We start from the raw sequence: 19,950 nt of genomic DNA, 5'->3' as shown, positions 1-19,950 counted from the left end.
AGGTTGGAAGGAGTCAACACCTTCATTCCTCTCCTGTGCTTTGACATTTTCCAGTAAAGTTAAACCAACCAGATTTTGGTTCATAGGGACTTCCTCCTCACTAAGAATAAATCTCCTATTGAAGAACGATAATTTGTTTTTGTGTAAGAACAAATTTCAAATTCATATTTGGCCCAACTGTACAAACCTGCGTCCTTTAAGTTGCACTTCCTGCAAATGTGAGGATCGAGCTGACTGGTAGGTGGGCGAGGTTTCCCGCCTGCAAGCCCTGCCTAGCTACCAGTAGTTATAAGTACTTTGTTAAAATTAAACAGATGTTTCAGTGTCATTGAAGTCATACTCCTATTGAAGGAGTCTGGTTTATGTAGTTAGGAAAAATATGAATTACTCAAGGTCATGACATTGGCTTACCCATTTGCTTGGAATTTTGTTATTTACTATTATGCACTGTTAATTATCTCTTGAAATTTTGTCATATTGATATGACATATAGAGCAGAATATATAATCGTTTTGTTATGAATTTGGAGAAGACTTGTTATTAATTGATAAAGTGAGTAGTTGTTATTGTTTAGGAATAAGCCTATTTGACTCTGGCAAACTGGAAATTTCATTTTTTAACTATCCTTCAATTCATTATGCATGTTTAACCCTTTTACCCCCGGGGTATTTGGAAATTTCCAACCCTTAACCCCCAAGGGGTTATTTTTTTCCCAGCACATTTTGCAGTATATTTTTTTTAAATTGCTCTAACAGCCTTAATTTTTGTCATAGAGAGGTCAGGTTGGTCTCATTCTCTTGGAAAATGCCTGAATTTTCTCAAAAAATTATCAAAAAATATGAAAAACAAATTTTTATAGCATTTTTTTGCAAGGACGTACTGGTACGTCCATGGGGGTAAAGGGATGGCTTTTGTGAAACGCACCAGTACGTCCTTTGGGGGTAAAAGGGTTAATACATCGTCTTTTTTATTCATTATTCATTATTATGATTATTTTATTATCAATTGATAAATTAGAATGCCTACATTTCATGTTTCTAATAGCTTTTCAATAAAATTAGTTGGTTTTATTGCTCTTTTTTTTTTTTTTTTTTTTTTTTTTTTTTTAACAATCATTTTCTGAACTAGGTATATATTTATATACTTTTTCTTCAAAAGCCGTAAGAATAGTTATTTTTTTCATTACAGTATCCCATATACATTTTTATATATTTGATATGACAGCTTGTTTATATATTTACAATATATTTATATGTTATGATTATGCTGAAAGATGATGAAATGTCAGAGATATTATCTAAATATACTAGAATATAAAATTTGCCCTAACAATTACACGTGAGATTATATTATGCTAGCCATGTCTTTCTTGTGTGCACTTTTGGTACATGTAGCTTATATTATGTGTATTTGAGGGAAGGGCTCTCCACGGGTTAGTAGGTAAACCTGAAATATGGATATTTTTAAACATGGAAAGCGCAATTTTTGAAAATTGGAAAAATGATATTTTAATTATAAGATAAATTTTTGAATATACTTACCCGGTGAATATATAATAGCTGGAACTCTGCGGCTCGACAGACAACATACTCAAAAAACTCGCGAGCGATCGCTATGCAGGTTGCGGGTGTGCCCACCAGCGCCAACTGTCGGCCAGATACCACTCTTGAATGTAAACAAAACCTTCAATTCTTCTTGTCCCGCTGCGTCTCTATTGGGGAGGAAGGGAGGGTCATTTAATTTATATATTCACCGGGTAAGTATATTCAAAAATTTATTTTATAATTAAAATATCATTTTTAAATATTAAACTTAGCCGGTGAATATATAATAGCTGATTCACACCCAAGGAGGTGGGTAGAGACCAGAGTTAATATGTTTACAGCGTATAAGCTAAGAGTTTTTTCATTTTGACAGTTATCAATATAACAAAACCAAAATAAATAGGTACCTGGTAAGGAAGTTGACTTAGACGATTACTCTGCCTTGTAAGTCTGTCTTCCTCACGGAGCCCAGCGATCCTCTTAGGATGCTGACAGACTCCCAGGAGCTGAAGTATCAAGGGCTGCAACCCATACAACAGGACCTCATCAAACCCCTAATCTGGGGGCTCTCAAGAAATGACTTTGACCACCCGCCAAATCAACCAGGATGCGAAAGGCTTCTTAGCCTTCCGTACAACCCAAAAAACAATATTAAAAACATTTCAAGAGACAGATTAAAAGGATATGGAATTAGGGAAGTGTAGTGGTTGAGCCCTCACCCACTACTGCACTTGCTGCTACGAATGGACCCAGTGTGTAGCAGTCCTCGTAAAGAGTCTGGACATCTTTCAAGTAAAATGACGCGAACACTGACTTGCTTCTCCAAAAGGTCGCGTCCATGATACTTTGCAGAGATCTATTTTGCTTAAAGGCCACGGAAGTTGCTATAGCTCTAATCTCGTGCGTCTTAACATTAAGCAAAGATCGGTCTTCCTCACTCAAGTGTGAATGAGCTTCTCGTATTAACAATCTGATAAAATATGACAAAGCATTCTTTGACATAGGTAAGGATGGTTTCTTAACCGAACACCATAACGCTTCAGATTTACCTCTTAAAGGCTTAGTACGAGCTAAATAGAACTTAAGAGCTCTAACGGGGCATAATACTCTCTCTAACTCGTTGCCTACGATCTTTGATAGGCTAGGAATATCAAAAGATTTGGGCCAAGGACGAGAAGGCAGTTCATTCTTGGCTAGGAAACCAAGTTGAAGAGAACAAGAGGCTTTTTCTGTCGAAAAACCGATGTTCTTGCTGAAGGCATGAAGCTCACTGACTCTTTTAGCTGAGGCCAAGCACACCAGGAAAAGAGTCTTAAGAGTAAGATCCTTCAGGGAGGCTGAATGTAAAGGCTCGAACCTGTCTGACATGAGGAATCTTAGGACCACGTCTAAATTCCATCCAGGTGTAGCCAAACGACGTTCCTTAGAGGTCTCAAAAGACTTAAGGAGATCTTGTAGATCTTTATTGTTGGAAAGATCTAAGCCTCTATGCCGGAAGACCGAAGCCAACATGCTCCTGTAGCCCTTGATCGTGGGAGCTGAAAGGGAGCGAACTCTTCTCAGGTATAAGAGAAAGTCCGCGATTTGGGCTACAGAGGTACTGGACGAGGATACAGATACTGACTTGCACCAGTCTCGGAAGATTTCCCACTTCGATTGGTAAACTCTAATGGTAGAAGCTCTCCTCGCTTTTGCAATCGCACTGGCTGCCTCCTTCGAAAAGCCTCTAGCTCTCGAGAGTCTTTCGATAGTCTGAAGGCAGTCAGACGAAGAGCGTGGAGGCTTTGGTGTACCTTCTTTACGTGTGGCTGACGTAATAGGTCTACTCTTAGAGGAAGACTTCTTGGAAAGTCTACCAGCCATCGAAGTACCTCGGTGAACCATTCTCTCGCGGGCCAGAGGGGAGCAACTAACGTCAACCTTGTCCCTTCGTGAGAGGCGAACTTCTGCAGTACCTTGTTGACAATCTTGAATGGTGGGAATGCGTATAGGTCTAGGTGAGACCAGTCTAGGAGAAAGGCATCTATATGTATTGCTGCTGGGTCTGGGACTGGAGAGCAATAGATTGGAAGCCTCTTGGTCATCGAGGTTGCAAAGAGGTCTATGGTGGGTAGACCCCAAGTCGCCCAAAGCCTCTTGCACACATCCTTGTGGAGGGTCCATTCGGTTGGAATTACCTGACCTTTCCGACTGAGACAATCTGCTAGAACGTTCAAGTCGCCCTGGATAAACCTCGTCACTAGGGAGATGCCTTGATCTCTTGACCAGATGAGCAGGTCCCTTGCGATCTCGTACAGTGTCAGGGAGTGGGTACCTCCTTGTTTGGAAATGTACACCAAGGCTGTGGTGTTGTCCGAGTTGACCTCCACCACTTTGTCTCGAAGGAGACTCTCGAAGCTTATCAAGGCCAGGTGAACTGCCAAAAGCTCCTTGCCGTTGATATGCATGCTCCTCTGACTTGAGGTCCACAGACCTGAGCATTCCCGACCGTCCAGTGTCGCACCCCAACCCAAATCCGATGCGTCTGAGAAGAGAACGTGGTTTGGTTTCTGAACTGCTAGGGGAAGTCCCTCTCGTAGACTGATATTGTCTTTCCACCAATTCAGGCAAGTCTTTACTGTTTCGGAAATCGGGATCGAGACCGCCTCTAGCGTCTTGTCCTTTTTCCAGTGAAAAGCTAGATGGAATTGAAGAGGTCGGAGGTGTAGCCTTCCTAGCGAGACAAACTGCTCCAGGGATGATAGAGTTCCTATCAGACTCATCCAATTCCTGACTGAGCAACGTTCTCTCTTCAACATCTTTTGGATTACGAGCAGGGCTTGATCTATTCTGGGGGCCGACGGAAAAGCCCGAAAAACTGGACTGCGAATCTCCATCCCTAAATACAGAATAGTTTGGGATGGGATCAGCTGGGACTTTTCCAAGTTGACCAGAAGTCCCAATTCCTTGGTCAGATCTAAAGTCCAATTGAGATCCTTCAGACAGCGATGACTGGACGAGGCTCTGAGAAGCCAGTCGTCCAAATAAAGGGAGGCTCGGATACCCGATAAATGAAGGAATTTTGCCACATTCCTCATAAGCCTCGTAAACACGAGAGGAGCAGGACTTAGGCCAAAGCACAGGGCCCGAAACTGGTACACCACATTGTCGAACACAAATCTCAGAAAAGGTTGGGAATCTGAGTGAATGGGGATGTGGAAGTAAGCGTCTCTTAGGTCGAGAGAGACCATCCAGTCTCCCTTTCTGACCGCTGCTAAAACTGACTTCGTGGTCTCCATGGTGAACTTTGTCTTTGTGACAAAGACATTCAGAGCACTGACGTCTAGCACCGGTCTCCAACCTCCTGTCTTCTTCGGTACTAGGAAGAGACGGTTGTAAAACCCCGGTGATTGAAGGTCCGAGACTTTGACCACCGCTCCCTTCTCTAGCAAAAGCGACACTTCTAGTTTCAGGGCTTGTCTCTTTGCTTCCTCTCGGTACCTGGGAGAGAGATCGATGGGGGACGTCGCTAGAGGAGGTTTGCGTACAAATGGGATTTTGTACCCCTCTCTGAGCAACCTCACAGACTGTTGATCTGCGCCTCTCTTCTCCCAGGCTTGCCAGAAGTTCTTGAGTCTGGCACCTACTGCTGTCTGAAGCTGCGGGCAGTCAGACTCTGCCTCGCGAGGACTTGGCTCCTTTCCTCTTCCCTCTCTTCCCTTTGGCACGAGTACTTCCCCTGCTGGGGGCTCTGCCACGAAAGGGCGGAATAAACCTGGACGCTGGAGTGTCTATCCTAGGTCTAGCAGACAAGGCAGACGAAGGGGTCCCTTTGCGAGCCGAGGACGCAACCAAGTCATGGGTGTCCTTCTGCACAAGGGACAATGATATTTCCTTAACTAAAAGTTCAGGAAACAAGAACTTAGATAAAGGGGCAAAGAGTAGCTCAGATCGTTGACAGGGCGTCACTCCTGCTGACAGAAAAGAGCACAGAGACTCTCGTTTCTTTAGGACTCCTGACGTAAACGAGGCGGAGAGCTCGTTGGATCCATCGCGGATGGCCTTATCCATGCAGGACATAATGAGTAAGGAAACATCTCTATCGGCTGATGAGATTTTTCTACTCAGGGCTCCCAAACACCAGTCAAGGAAGTTAAAAACTTCAAAAGCCCTAAAGATGCCCTTAAGTAGATGGTCCAGGTCTGAGGATGACCAACTAATCTTCGAGCGTCTCATGGCTAGGCGGCGGGGAGAGTCTACAAGACTTGAGAAGTCGCCCTGGGCAGAGGCAGGAACTCCCAAGCCGAGAACTTCTCCCGTGGCATACCAGACGCTCGATCTAGACGAGAGTTTAGTTGGGGGGAAGGCAAAGGAAGTCTTCCCTAAACTTCTCTTGGTTTCTAACCAATCGCCTAACAGCCGTAAAGCTCTCTTGGATGAGCGAGAGAGAACGAGTTTTGTAAAGGCTGGCATGGCAGCAGGTACGCCTAAAACAAACTCAGACGGCAGCGAACGAGGAGCCACAGAGACAAAGTGTTCAGGGAACAACTCTTTAAAAATGAGCATGACTTTTTTAAAGTCCATAGATGGCGGAACTGCTCTAGGCTCATCAATATCTGAAGGATGATCCTCAGGCTTAGGGTCAGCAACATCCTCATCCGAAAGTTCCTCATCTGATAACTGATGAGAAACAAGCAAAGGGGTAGGCAATGCTTGACACGCAGCGTCCGCCCGCACTGGTGCATAAGTGGCGGAGCAGGACGCAGCGTCCTGAAACTGCTGAACAGTCTGGGAACTGTCAACAACAACAACAGGTGCGTGAGGACGCACAGCGTCCACCCGAGACTGCTTAGACCGCCTGGGTTGTGCAGTCAAAACAACTCTAGGTTGCGGAGGTTGACGCACCGCGTCAAAACAAGTCAATTCTGATGGTTGGCGAACGTCCTGAACGCCAGGCGCATCAGTGAGTTGCTTAACGTCCACATGCGATTGAAAGTCCACACGAGACCGCATCGGGTGAGGTACAACCCCACTTGGTTGACGTGAGCTGGCTACACCAAGGTCAACAGGACGCACAACAGAACGCTTGGGTGGCTGATGGCCAGGATCTCCATGAGATAAACGGCTAGGTTCAACGGAAACCTTCTCTGCGTTGTAATCTTCCATAAGGGACGCAAGCTTAGACTGCATGTCCTGCAGTATAACCCATTTAGGGTCTACGGTAACGGGTGCGGTAACAGCCGGGGTTAGCGTCTGAGACGGCACAACTTTGCCTTGCTTAGGCGGCGAGCAGTCATCCGATGACAGCAACGGGTCCGAACTGTCCCAATGACTACATCCGGGACGTTGGACCTGTCCTGAAGGGCCGACTTGCGTTTCAAAGGCCTAGAAACCTTGCTCCATGGTTTCTTGCGTGAAACGCCTTCGGAAGACGAGGTAAAAATGGGCTCTCGTCTTATGGTAGGGGCGATCTTGACGAGATACGCCTGATACCATAGAGGGAACGTCTGTTCGCTGATCAAGGCCTCTCGAACCCATAAGTCGTACGACATTGCTTCTCCCCTGGGCTTGGGAGCTTGCAAGAGGTCCCGGACTAGGTGAACGACAGGCACGAACAGACGAACCCTCGGTCGCAACACTGTTCACAACACTTTGCGCACTAATCACTTTCCCACTTTCCGCCGTGGCACTGTGGCACTTAAGTTCCTTCACGTCAGCCATGAGTTGATTACGGTCACTTGCTAACGCTTCAACTCTCTCCCCCAAGGCATGAATAGCACGTAACATGTCTTGCATAGACGGTTCCTGAGTGCTAGAAGGGGGGTTAGGAACAACCACTACAGGGGAAGGATTAGGTTCAGGGGCATGTGGAGAGGAAAAATCTACGGACCTAGATGAACTTCTCCTTACCCTATCTCTCTCTAGTCTGCGTGTATACTTATCATATTCGATAAAATCGAATTCCGAAAGGCCCACGCATTCCTCACACCGATCTCCCAATTGACAGGTTTTACCCCGACAATTGGAACAAACAGTATGAGGGTCGAGAGAAGCCTTCGGAAGACGCCTATTACAGTCCCTAGCATTACACTTTCGAAACCTAGGTACTTGAGAAGGGTCAGCCATTTTGAATTAGTCAAAGAAAATTCCAAAAACAATCCAAGTCATCAACAAATAATCCGATTCAATAAAGAGTTCAAGAGTTTATGTTGAGGAAAATCACCTGTACTGCGAAAGCTCAAACCAAAATAAAGTACTTCACCAAATATGATGGGAAAACTCCAGGTTCTACAGCGAGTATAAGTACGTCTTGTCGTCAACGTCGACAGAGAAGAATTGAAGGTTTTGTTTACATTCAAGAGTGGTATCTGGCCGACAGTTGGCGCTGGTGGGCACACCCGCAACCTGCATAGCGATCGCTCGCGAGTTTTTTGAGTATGTTGTCTGTCGAGCCGCAGAGTTGCAGCTATTATATATTCACCGGCTAAGTTTAATATTTAAAACTTCTGTATGAAAAATATTCACATTTGAAAGTGTCTTTCATACACTGATGAAATAATACATATTAAAAATTAAAATGAGGAATATTTTGTATATAAAGTTATCTTTCTAAGCCTTTTTAAGTGAAGTAATTGGTCAAGAAACAAAAAACTAGATAAAACGAAGTAGCCTGAAAATAACATTGTTTTAATGAGCTCCATGATAAATGTATTAGATCTTATATAATTGGTTAAAGCTTCATAAAATCTATTAAGCTATCATGTAGAATAACTTTGTCTCACATCATAATCATGTAATATCCTTGAGAATATAGTACTATTTTTATTGATTTGTTTTTATTTTAGGGCATAACCGGGGCGGTAGCCATGATATGGGTCAGGGAGGCTGGACATTTGGCTATGACGAGTCTCTGAGGCTGATAAGATATGCAGGTGTCCGTGCTCACCAACAACCTATAACAGTTATGACATGTGACCATACTCGTCTTATCACTGGTGCCCATGATCATACTCTTAAGGTTAGTTTTATAACCATGTATAATTAAAATGATAGCTTATTTGAGTCACAGGGCTAAGTGTAAGATTCTTAACCTTAAAATAATTTATTTTGTTTGTACTGTACAGCATTACTCTTCTCTGGGGGCCATCCAGAGTTATGTTGTGACTTATCTTGCTGGGTGAATCCATGCTATGTAGTGTAAAAGATCTACCAAATCCCAGCTCACACCATCTATGTTGTTCATGAGTGACCATTGACCTTTGTCTCTTTCCCTGTTTGGTGTGTTTTATTTACATAAAACTTGCCTCATGATTAGTAAAGCGTGTCTTCTGTGTATTAAATGCATTTTTGTGTTTATTACCATATATTTCTATGTGTAAGATGACCGTTATATTAGACAAGGTAAAAAATTTGGGCAAATTTGAATGAATTCAGGTCATATCTGTTGTATAAGATGACTGGTGAATTACAAAACCATCTGTATAGGATAGCTTTTGTTGTATCCAGTAAAATTCTAAATACATACATACATATACCAAGGCAATTCCCCCAATTTTGGGGGGTAGCCGACATCAAACAAATGAAACAGAAACAGAAAAGGGATCTCCTCTACGTTCCTCTCAGCCTGACAAGGGACTCAACTGAGTTCGGCTGGTACTGCTAGGGGTGCCACAGCCCACCCTCCCCCGATATCCACCACAGATGAAGCTTCATATCACTGAATCCCCTACTGCTGCTACCTCTGCGGTCATCCAAGGCACCGGAGGAAGCAGCAGGGCCTATCGGAACTGTCACAATCGCTCGCCATTCATTCCTATTTCTAGCACGCTCTCTTGCCTCTCTCACATCTATCCTCCTATCACCTAGAGCTTCCTTCACTCCATCCATCTGCCCAAACCTTGGCCTTCCTCTTGTACTTCTCCCATGAACTCTTGCATTCATCACCTTCTTTAGCAGACAGCCATTTTCCATTCTCTCCACATGGCCAAACCACCTCAACACATTCATATCCACTCTACCTGCTAACTCATTTCTTACACCCTTTCTCACCTTCACTACGTCGTTCCTAACCCTATCTACTCGAGATACACCAGCCATACTCCTTAGACATTTCATCTCAAACACATTCAATTTCTGTCTCTCCGTCAATTTCATTCCCCACAACTCCGATTCATACATCACAGTTGGTATAATCACTTTCTCATACAGAACTCTTTACATTCATGCCCAACCCTCTATTTTTTACTACTCCCTTAACTGCCCCCAACACTTTGCATCCTTCATTCACTCTCTGACGTACATCTGCTTCCACTCCATCATTTGCTGCAACAACAGACCCCAAGTATTTAAACTGATCCACCTCCTTAGGTAACTCTCCATTCAACATGACATTCAACCTTGCACCACCTTTCCTTCTCATACATCTCATAACCTTACTCTTACCCACATTAACTCAACTTCCTTCTCTCACACACCCTTCCAAATTCTGTCACTAATCGGCCAAGCTTCTCTTCCGCGTCTGCAACCAGTACAGTATCATCCGCAAATAACAACTGATTTACCTCCCATTCATGGTCATTCTCGTCTACCAGTTTCAATCCTTGTCCAAGCACTCGAGCATTCACCTCTCTCACCATTCCATCAACATACAAGTTAAACAACCCCGGCGACATCACACATCTCTGTCTCAGCCCCACTCTCACCGGAAACCAATCGCTCACTTCATTTCCTATCCTAATACACGCTTTACTACCTTTGTAGAAACTTTTCACTGCTTGCAACAACCTTCCACCAACTCCATATAACCTCATCACATTGCACATTGCTTCCCTATCAACTCTATCATACGCTTTCTCCAGATCCATAAATGCAACATACACCTCCCTACCTTTTGCTAAATATTTCTCGCATATCTGCCTAACCGTAAAAATCTGATTCATACAACCCCTACCTCTTCTAAAACCACCCAGTACTTCTAAGATTGCATTCTCTGTTTTATCCTTAATCCTATTAATCAGTACTCTACCATACACTTTTCCCACCACACTCAAAAAACTAATACCCCTTGAATTACAACACTCAAGCACATCTCCCTTACTCTTATATAGTAGTAAAGTAGACCCCCTGGGTACGGTGTCCGTAGCTTACGTTTTTTTCATGTTACGGTGTGGAATATGATGTTTTTTCGTCCCCTCGTTACGGCATTTTCCCCACCTTACGGCATCGAATTCCAAAATTCAAACTTGGCGGTTTGTACGCATACGACTGTGCGAGTCACTCGCCTACCACCATGCTCATACGTCGGCGTCACGGCGTCACTAAGATGCCAATACGCTATTGGCCGAAATCCCTCCCACAATTCCTGAGAGAGATGCTGCCTCTCTCTCTCTTTGTTAATTGCGCGCTCAGTTCAGAATCTCGTGTGCGTTTCGTAAAGACTTGATCTCGTGTGAGTGCTTGCGATATCGTATTTTTTGTGCATTTTAGTGCTTAATTCAAACTTTAATTTGTTAGCCATGGGTCCCAATATTACTAGTTATGTTAAAGGGAAAAGTAAGATGATTACTATGGAAATGAAGCTGGAGATAATAAAGAAATACGAAGAAGGCATGCGCATCGTTACCCTCGCTAGTACATATGGCTGTAACCAGTCAACGATTGGTACAATCATCAGAAACAAGGAAGCCATTAAAGCAAGTAAGTCTTCTAAAGGCATGACTGTCCTTGCCAGTGGAAGGACCTCAATCAACGACGAGATGGAGAGACTCCTACTATGGATTAAAGAGAAGGAAATTGCTGGTGATACACACGCAATTGGTAATTTTGCACAAGGCGAGCGCCATCTTTGCCTATCTCGTGGAAGCCCAGATAGACGGGGGAGACAAAGGAACGTCACAGCAAGCCTCCCAAGAGTTCAATGCTTCTCATGGGTGGTTTGATCGTTTTAGGAAGAAGACTGGTATTCACTCAGTCGTCAGGCATGAAGAGACGGCCAGTTCTGACAAGAAAGCAGCAGAAGAATTCCTCAAGAAGTTTGAGAAAGTAATTTCCAGAGAAGGCTACATTCCTCAGCAAGTGTTTAACTGTGATGAAACTGGCCTTTTCTGGAAGAAAATGCCCCGTCGTACATATATCACAGCAGAAGAAAAGAAACTTCCTGGCCATAAACCAATGAAGGATAGACTTACCCTTGCATTTTGTGCAAATGCCAGTGGGGACTTAAAGCCCCTACTGGTATACCACTCAGAGAATCCTCGTGCCTTCAAGGCACAAAATATCATGAAGGATAGGCTCTCGGTATTTTGGAGGTCTAATGGCAAGGCCTGGGTCACGAGGACCATATTTATTGAGTGGGTAAACGTCTGCTTCAGTCCTGCTGTCAAGAACTTTTTAGAAGAGAACAATCTTCCTCTCAAATGTCTCCTGTTACTGGAAAATGCCCCTGCTCACCTTCCTGGCCTCGAGGCCAACATACATCCTGACATCTCCTTCATCAAGGTTCTCTGTCTGCCACCAAACACCACCCCTCTCCTCCAGCCTATGGACCAGCAAGTGATTGCCAACTTCAAGAAGCTTTACACGAAGCATCTGTTTAAAAGATGCTTCGAAGTGACCGAAAGCACTCAACTCACCCTCCATGAATTTTAAATATTAAACTTAGCCGGTGAATATATAAATAGCTGACGTCTCCGACGGTCGACAGATTCCAAAAACTCGCGAGCGATCGCCATGAAGGCTGCCGGGTGTGCCGACCAGCGCCGACTATCGGCCAGATACCGCATATACTTCTCAACCAAACCAGTTCTTCTCTGTCGGTGTTAAAGACAACACTGGTTCCGCTCGCGCTAGACCTCGAGTTTTCTACCGAATTGGTGAAGTACTTGGTTTTGGTTTTATTGCTTTCGCCTTGTTGGATTATTCAATACTATCTTCAAAAGAAATGCTTTTGAAAGGAGAGGAAAAGTTTTTGCCCTTGCTTTTTTAATCTCGCTCTGGTTTTTTCATAGAGAAAAGATGGCCGACCCTTCCCTCAGTGTACGGAAGTGTGTTAAAGGCTTTTAGTAATTATTTTATCACTTTATAAATTATTGTTGATATTTATAGATTTACCTCTATATATTTTATATCTCACCCGCCTTTATTAGGCCTCTTCGATTAGCTTTCCATTTATACTAAACACCGAGATAAATTTTATGTTTTTGTTTATAAGCGGCCTTTGCCTATTCTTTGTAGGCGGTCCTGACTTGGAAAACGAAGTTAAACAACGTTGAGCCCATTCAACTTTTATTTTTGTTTAGATTGATGAGATGAATATTTTTAGAAAATATTTTAAGAAATTTATTCTTTGAATAGTCTTCGTGCTGTTTTTCAAAGATGAACTAACGTTTGGTTTATTTATGCTACGCAGTTTGCGCTCTATCCTTACGATAGAGAAAGAGAGAATCACGGTTTCACTTTGCAGAAAGAGTAAATCGATTTTGATGTTTTGTTCATTCTTCTTTCAAACTGAAGTTTTTTAGATACTAATTTAAAGGAACATGTTAATTTTCTTAGTCCTTTTAGTTTTTTCCTTTAGTCAAATAACCTGTTATTGACGAAGAGTGAGTATGCCATTCTCTTGTGAGTGTCAAGAGAGAGAGAGAGAGAAAGAGAGAACGATCCGATCTTTATTCTCGTCCCAAGTCTCTGTACAAGGAGTTTGGGAGCGAGTAACGTTGTTCTCGATTCAGATTTTTACTCTCGTCCCAAGTCTCTGTACGGGGAGAGAGGATAAAACGTTTTAGTTTTTATTCTCATCCCAAGGCACTGTACGGTGAGAGATTGAAAACGTAGTCCTTAGTGACCTGGTTTTAGTCTCATCCCCAGTCACTGATCTTTTTAACTTTATATATTTCCGTTTTATTCGATATATATGTATATGTTATTTGATTTTTGCATGTGTGTTTCATTTTGTACTAATGTGCTTACATTATACGACTTATTTCGCAATTCTAACCTTTTGATTTAAGGGAGAATTGCGTGCTTCAGGTAGAAATCAGCTTTATTCATGTCTAATGTGAAATTATTAAAAAATGCAATATCAGTGAAGAAAGTGCGAAAAACATGTTCAGTGTTGCGGAGGGTTCGTTTGTTCGTGCTTGTCGCTTGCCTAGTCCGAGACCTCTTTCAGGCTCCCCTGCACCAGGGAGAAGGAATGTCGTAGGACCTAAGGGAGTGAGGGGTGTAAACCAACGAACAGACGTTCCCTCAAAGGTATCAGACGTTGCTCGTCAAGCACGTCCTTGCCATAAGACAGGAGAGACGAAGTTTCTCCTCGTCTTCCGATGATTCGGCTCTTTAAAAGCCTGGGCGTAAGGTTTCGAGACGGTTGAGAAGTTTATTAGTTCCTTCAGAACAAGTTCAACGTCCTAGCTGTAGTCATCATGAGAGTCCCGTTCATAGCGATGACGTTCATGTACAGACGTTTCTGCCACAGACTCGACGTGACGTTGAGCGGTAGACACCGTAGACACGACGTGACGTCGAGTGTCAGTCACCGTAGTTACGATATAGCATCGATCAGCAGTCACCGCTGTTACTACGTGACGTTTGAACGTCAGCCACCGCAGTCACAGGTGTTTTGCAAGATATGCTGTTAAAGCTTTCTTCTTTAATAGAAGCTTACGATCCTGTTCCTGTGCGAAAGGATCCTTTGCTTTTTGTACGTCACGGTTCTGGGATACGTGATTCAGGTCTTCAACCTTCTAAACGAGCTTTGTTACGTCACGCTGACGTTATCCCTAGTGACAGCTTTGCTGTTAAACGAGATGCGGAGCATAAATCTCGATGTAACTTTGATCGCTTTGAACGTCAGTCAACGGCCATACCACGTTGAAAACACCGCTTCTCGTCCGATCAGCGAAGTTAAGCAACGTTGGGTCTGGTCAGTACTTGGATGGGTGACCGCCTGGGAACACCAGATGCTGTTGGTATTCCACTGCAGTCACAGCTGACGTTGAGCTGCAGACACCGAAGACACGACGTGACGTTGAGCGGTAGACACCGTAGACATGACGTGACGTCGAGGGTCAGTCACCGTAGTCACGATACAGCATTGAACAGCAGTCACCGCTGTTACTACGGGACGTTTGAACGTCAGTTACTTCTGTCACGACGTGTAGTAGAATAACATTCTCTGCAGTCACAACGTGACATCGACCCTCCAACTTTAACTTCTGTTCATATACAAGTTAATGTAGCCTGTCAGGCTTTTCCTTCACGTCATTCTGAATATAAATCTCCTTCTCGCAAAGACTTTAGATTTATCAGATGATGTGCCTTCTGAAGAAGTTGATGACCCCCTTTCAACTAATGTACCTTTGGGGAGTCATTCAGAAGAGGAGTAACCTAGGGTGGTCCAACAATCCCTTGTTTTATAATTATGAATTTCTTTAGTGAAATTTTGTCCTACTCGTTTTGTAACGGCTGCTCCGCCGTCTGAGTTTACTCTTGGCATGACTTTCTTCGACTCCTACATTTACGAAGTCAGTTCTCTCTTGTTCTTCCAAGAGAGCCATGCTCTTACTGGGAGACTGGTTGGAATCCAGGAGAAGTTTAGGAAAGTCTGCTTTTGCTTTTCCTCCTTCTTAATTAGCTTCTCGCTCGAGCGTCTGGTGTGACACAGGAGAAGTTCTTGGTTGGGGAGTACCTGCCTCTGCCCAGGGAGACTTCTTAAGCCTAGTGGACTCTCCTCGTCGTCTAGCCATGAGACGCTCCAAGATTTTATGGTCTGCTTCAGAGCTAGACCATCTCCTGTTAGGAGTTTTTTTCAAGCGTTTGAAGTATTTATTTGTTGGATTGGTCCCTGGGAGCCTTAAGTAAGAAGGTCTCTCCAGCTGTCAATGTATTGCTGTACAATTATGTCATGCATGAACAAGGCTATCAGGGATGGCTCCAATGATCTGACAGCCACGTTCACTGCAGGAGTACTTAAGATGTAAGTGCGCTCAATGTGTTCATTCTCAAGACAAAGTTCACGATGAAGACTACCAAATCTGTCTTGGCAGCAGTAAGGGAAGGCGGCTGGATGGTCTCTCTCGACCTTCAGGATGCATACTTCCACATACTGATTCATCCAAACTTTCAACAACCTCTGAGGTTTGTGGACGGGAAAGTAGTGTACCAATTTCGAGCACTGTGCTTCGGCCTCATTCCTGCTCCTCTTGTTTTTACAAGGCTCTTGCAAAATGTAGCAAGCTTTCTACATTTTTTGAGGATTCAGAGCCTCCCTTTATTTTGACGACTGGCTAATCAGGGCGTCGTCATTAAATCGCTGTCTGGAGAGCCTCTAATGGACATTAGACCTAACCAAGGAGCTAGGTCTCATAGTGAACGTAGAGAAGTCGTAACTTACAGTACTCCATCCCAGACTATTCTTTATTTGGGAATGGAGATACAATGTCAAATTTTTCGGGCCTTTTCGTCTCCCACAAGAATGGAACAAGCTCTGTTAAAAGTCCGTCACTTGCAAGAGAAAAACAGTTGCTCTGTAAGAGTTTGAACGAGCCTCGTGGGAACTCTTTCATCGCTGGAGTAGTTAATCTCTCTGGGGAGACTCAACCTTTGCCCTCTCCAATTTCACCTAAACCATTGGAACAAGGAGAAGGGCTTAGAGAGTATCTCTTTCCCAATCTCCAACTCAGTCTAGACATGCCTGACTTGGTGGGACAGCAACATAAGACTTCGAGAAGGTCTTTCGCTTGCGATCAAGAACCCAAACCATGTGTTGTATTCAGATGCGTCGGATTTGGATTAGGGAGCTCCACTGGACAGTCTGGAATGCTCAGGTCTTTGGTCCACGGATCAGAAGGAACTCCATTTAAGGCAAGTAACATCTCTCTTTTGACGAGATTTGTGCAAGGAGAAATGAATGTCTTGGCGGACTGCCTCAGCAGAAGAGGACAAGTCATCTCCATGGAGTGGACGTTGCACAAGACTGTGTGCGAGAAGCTATGGATGACACGGGGTCAACCCACCATAGATCTTTTTGCGACTTCACTGACAAAGAGGCTCTCGACTTACTGCTCTCCAGTTCCAGATCCAGAGGTAGCCCACATAGACGCTTTCCTGCTGGACTGGTCTCACCTGGACGTTTATGCCTTTCCACCTTTCAAGATCCTAAACAAGGTGCTGCAGAAGTTTGCCTCTCACGAAGGGACCAGGTTGACGTTGGTTGCTCCTCTCTGGCCCGCGAGAGAGTGGTTCACAGAGGTACTTCTATGGCTGGTAGACGTTCCAAGAAGTCTGCCGTTGCGGATGGATCTCTTGCGACAGCCTCACGTAAAGAGATTTCATCAAAGCCTCCCCGCGCTTCGTCTAACTACCTTCAGACTATCGAAACACTCCCTTGAGCTCGAGGGTTTTCGAAGGAGGCAGCTAGAGCGATCGCGAGGGCTAGAAGATCCTCTACCATCAGGATCTATTAGTCGAAATGGGAGGTATTTAGAAACTGGTGCAAGTCCTCCTCTATTTCCTCTTCCAGTGCCTCTGTAGCGCAGATTGCGGATTTTCTGCTTTATCTGAGAAACGGTCATGAAGTTAGAGCGATAGCAACTTCAGTAGCGTTTAAGCGCTCCCTCTCTGCATCCACCATTAAAGGCTACAGAAGCATGTTAGCTTCTGTTTTCAGGCATAGGGGTTTGGATCTTTCTAATAACAAAGATCTCCAAGACCTGCTTAAGTCTTTCGAGACTTCCAAGGAGCGTCATTTTTCGACTCCTGCTTGGAACTTGGACGTGGTCCTACAGTTCCTCATGTCAGACAGGTTTGAACCATTAAATTCAGCCTCCCTGAAGGATCTTACCCTCAAGACACTTTTTTTGGTGAGCTTGGCTTCGGCTAAAAGGGTTAGTGAGATACATGCTTTTAGCAAGAACATCGGCTTCTCCACTAATAAAGCAGTATGTGCTCTTCAACTTGGTTTTTTGGCCAAGAATGAACTTCCGTCTCGTCCTTGGCCTAAATCATTTGAAATCCCCAGTCTTTCTGAGATTGTGGGGAATGAAGTTGAAAGAGTGCTGTGCCCCGTTAGAGCTCTTAAATTTTATTTATCCAGAACTAAACCGCTACGAGGTTGTTCAGAGGCTTTATGGTGCTCCGTTAAAAAGCCCTCTTTGCCCATGTCTAAGAATGCGTTCTTATTTTATTAGACTTTTGATTCGGGAGGCACACACTCATTTAAGTGAGAAGGATCGTAATTTACTTAAAGTCAAGGCTCATGAAGTTAGAGCGATAGCAACTTCAGTAGCGATTAAGCAAAATAGATCCATTAAAAGTATTATGGACGCGACCTTTTGGAGAAGCGAGTCGGTATTCGCTTCATATTACTTGAAAGATGTCCAGACTCTTTATGAGGACTGCTACACACTGGGACCATTCGTAGCAGCGAGTGCAGTAGTGGGTGAAGGCTCTACCACTACATTCCCTCAATCCCAATATCCTTTTAATCTACTCTTGAAATTTTTAATCTTGTTTTGGGTTGTACGGGAGACTAAGAAGTCTCGCAATCTTTTTTATTTGGCGGGTGGTCAAAATATTGTTTCTTGAGAGCGCCCAGATTAAGGGTATTGATGAGGTCCTGTTATAGGGGTGTTCACCCTGGATATAGCAGCTCCTGGGAGTTTTTCAGCATCCTAAGAGGATCGCTGGGCTTCGTGAGGATAGCGGACTAATGAGGCAGAGTAATCATCAGAGTCAGCTTCCTTACCAGGTACCTATACTTAAGTTTGTTTTTTGAATATTTGTCAAAAACTCTTGAGCATATACGCCTTTATTGTTTTAATACTGGTCTCTACCCACCACCATGGGTGTGAATCAGCTATTTATATATTCACCGGCTAAGTTTAATATTTAAAAATGATATTTTCATTATAAAATAAATTTTTGAATATACTTACCCGGTGAATATATAATATTAAAGGCCCTCCCTTCTTCCCCGATAGAGACCCTACGGACTGAGAAGAACTGGTTTGGTTGAGAAGTATATGCGGTATCTGGCCGATAGTCGGCGCTGGTGGGCACACCCGGCAGCCTTCATGGCGATCGCTCGCGAGTTTTTGGAATCTGTCGACCGTCGGAGACGTCAGCTATTTATATATTCACCGGGTAAGTATATTAAAAAATTTATTTTATAATGAAAATATCATTTTTGGAAGGGGCATTTTGACATCGTTCAATGCCTGTAGATGATTGATAAAGCTTGGAATGAGGTTTCACGGCGCACCTTGAACTCTTCATGGAAGAAACTGTTGCCAGCTGTTGTGGAAGAACGCTACTTCGAAGGTTTCGAACCCTCAACCGAAGATGAGGCCATTGATGATCATGCCCCTGAGGGTGATGTTGAGGAAATAATTTCAATCGGGAGGTCCATGGGGCTTGACGTCGATAACCTTATCGAGGAACACAGGGAGGAGCTTACGACTGAAGACTTGAAGAAGTTGGAGGCAATGCAGTTGACCATCATTCAAGAAGAGCACAACTCTAGTGGTGGCGAGGACGGGGGAGAGACTGAAGAAACGACATCGGCAGAAATAAGGGAAGCTATCGGTTGGTATGAAAACCTTACGAGATTCATTGAAAAAAAATACTCAGAAATATTTTGAGGAGTCGTCAGAAAAAGGCTTCTTTCGATAGATTTCTCCTAAAGATAAGTGTCAGAAAGCAAAGATGATATAAGTGATTCTATTAAAAAAGCTAAAAAAAAGAGTAATTAAGTTCTAAAAAAAAAATCATAAAAAAAATTTCAAAAGACAAAAATAAAAAAGAAAAGCATTTTTTATTTTAAGTGTTTAATAAGAATAAATTTATTATTAAGCGGACATAATATAATTAGCATTAATATGTTTATATATCTGCCGTCTCCTCCCCCCTTTGCCTCCACCCACTACCAGCTCAAGTCACGTCACTCCAAAGGTAAATAAAATTTCATTTTTCCTTTACAGTACAGTATATGATTTTTATTTATAATGTTATTTAATTATATACTGTACAGTACATGTATATTACATATAAGTACTGTAGTACAGTGTTTACTATACTATTTTGTTACTAATTTTTAATATGTATATAAAATTTTGATGTTTTTACCTGGCGTTTTGCACGCATTAGCTCTTCTATTGCCCGGCATACGACATTTTCACCATACGATACCAACTCCAGAACGGATTAATGTCGTATGGCGGGGGTCTACTGTACAATACACGCACAAACCCAATCTACTGGTACCATTGACAACACAAAATACCTATTAAACAATCTCACCAACCATTCAAGTACAGTCACACCCCTTTCCTTCAACATCTCAGCTCTCCCACCATCCATACCAGATGCTTTTCCTACTCTCGTTTCATCTAAATTCATCTTAATTGTAAATAAATTAAGTAAAAACAAT

At 43.3% G+C, this 19,950-nt stretch overlaps 1 protein-coding gene and 1 non-coding gene across 5 annotated transcripts in view; both read left to right on the top strand.

Moving 5' to 3' along the window:
* SCAP (SREBP cleavage activating protein) overlaps window positions 1-19,950 on the top strand; it is a 305,057-nt gene that overhangs the window by 216,450 nt on the left and 68,657 nt on the right. For all 4 annotated transcript variants that reach the window (XM_068346119.1, XM_068346120.1, XM_068346122.1 and 1 more), the window contains exon 13: window positions 8,369-8,541. In XM_068346119.1, coding sequence (XP_068202220.1) covers window positions 8,369-8,541 — 173 coding nt within the window. The remainder of the gene's footprint in view (window positions 1-8,368; window positions 8,542-19,950) is intronic.
* Window positions 14,376-14,494, top strand: LOC137616809 (5S ribosomal RNA). Its single transcript, XR_011039505.1, has one exon. It is a non-coding gene; the product is annotated as a 5S ribosomal RNA (ribosomal RNA).

The sequence above is a fragment of the Palaemon carinicauda genome, chromosome 22, assembly GCF_036898095.1.
Source record: "Palaemon carinicauda isolate YSFRI2023 chromosome 22, ASM3689809v2, whole genome shotgun sequence".
Classification (NCBI taxonomy): domain Eukaryota; kingdom Metazoa; phylum Arthropoda; class Malacostraca; order Decapoda; family Palaemonidae; genus Palaemon; species Palaemon carinicauda.
Note: the sequence above shows the minus strand (reverse complement) of the source record. Positions and strands in the feature narration are given on the sequence as shown.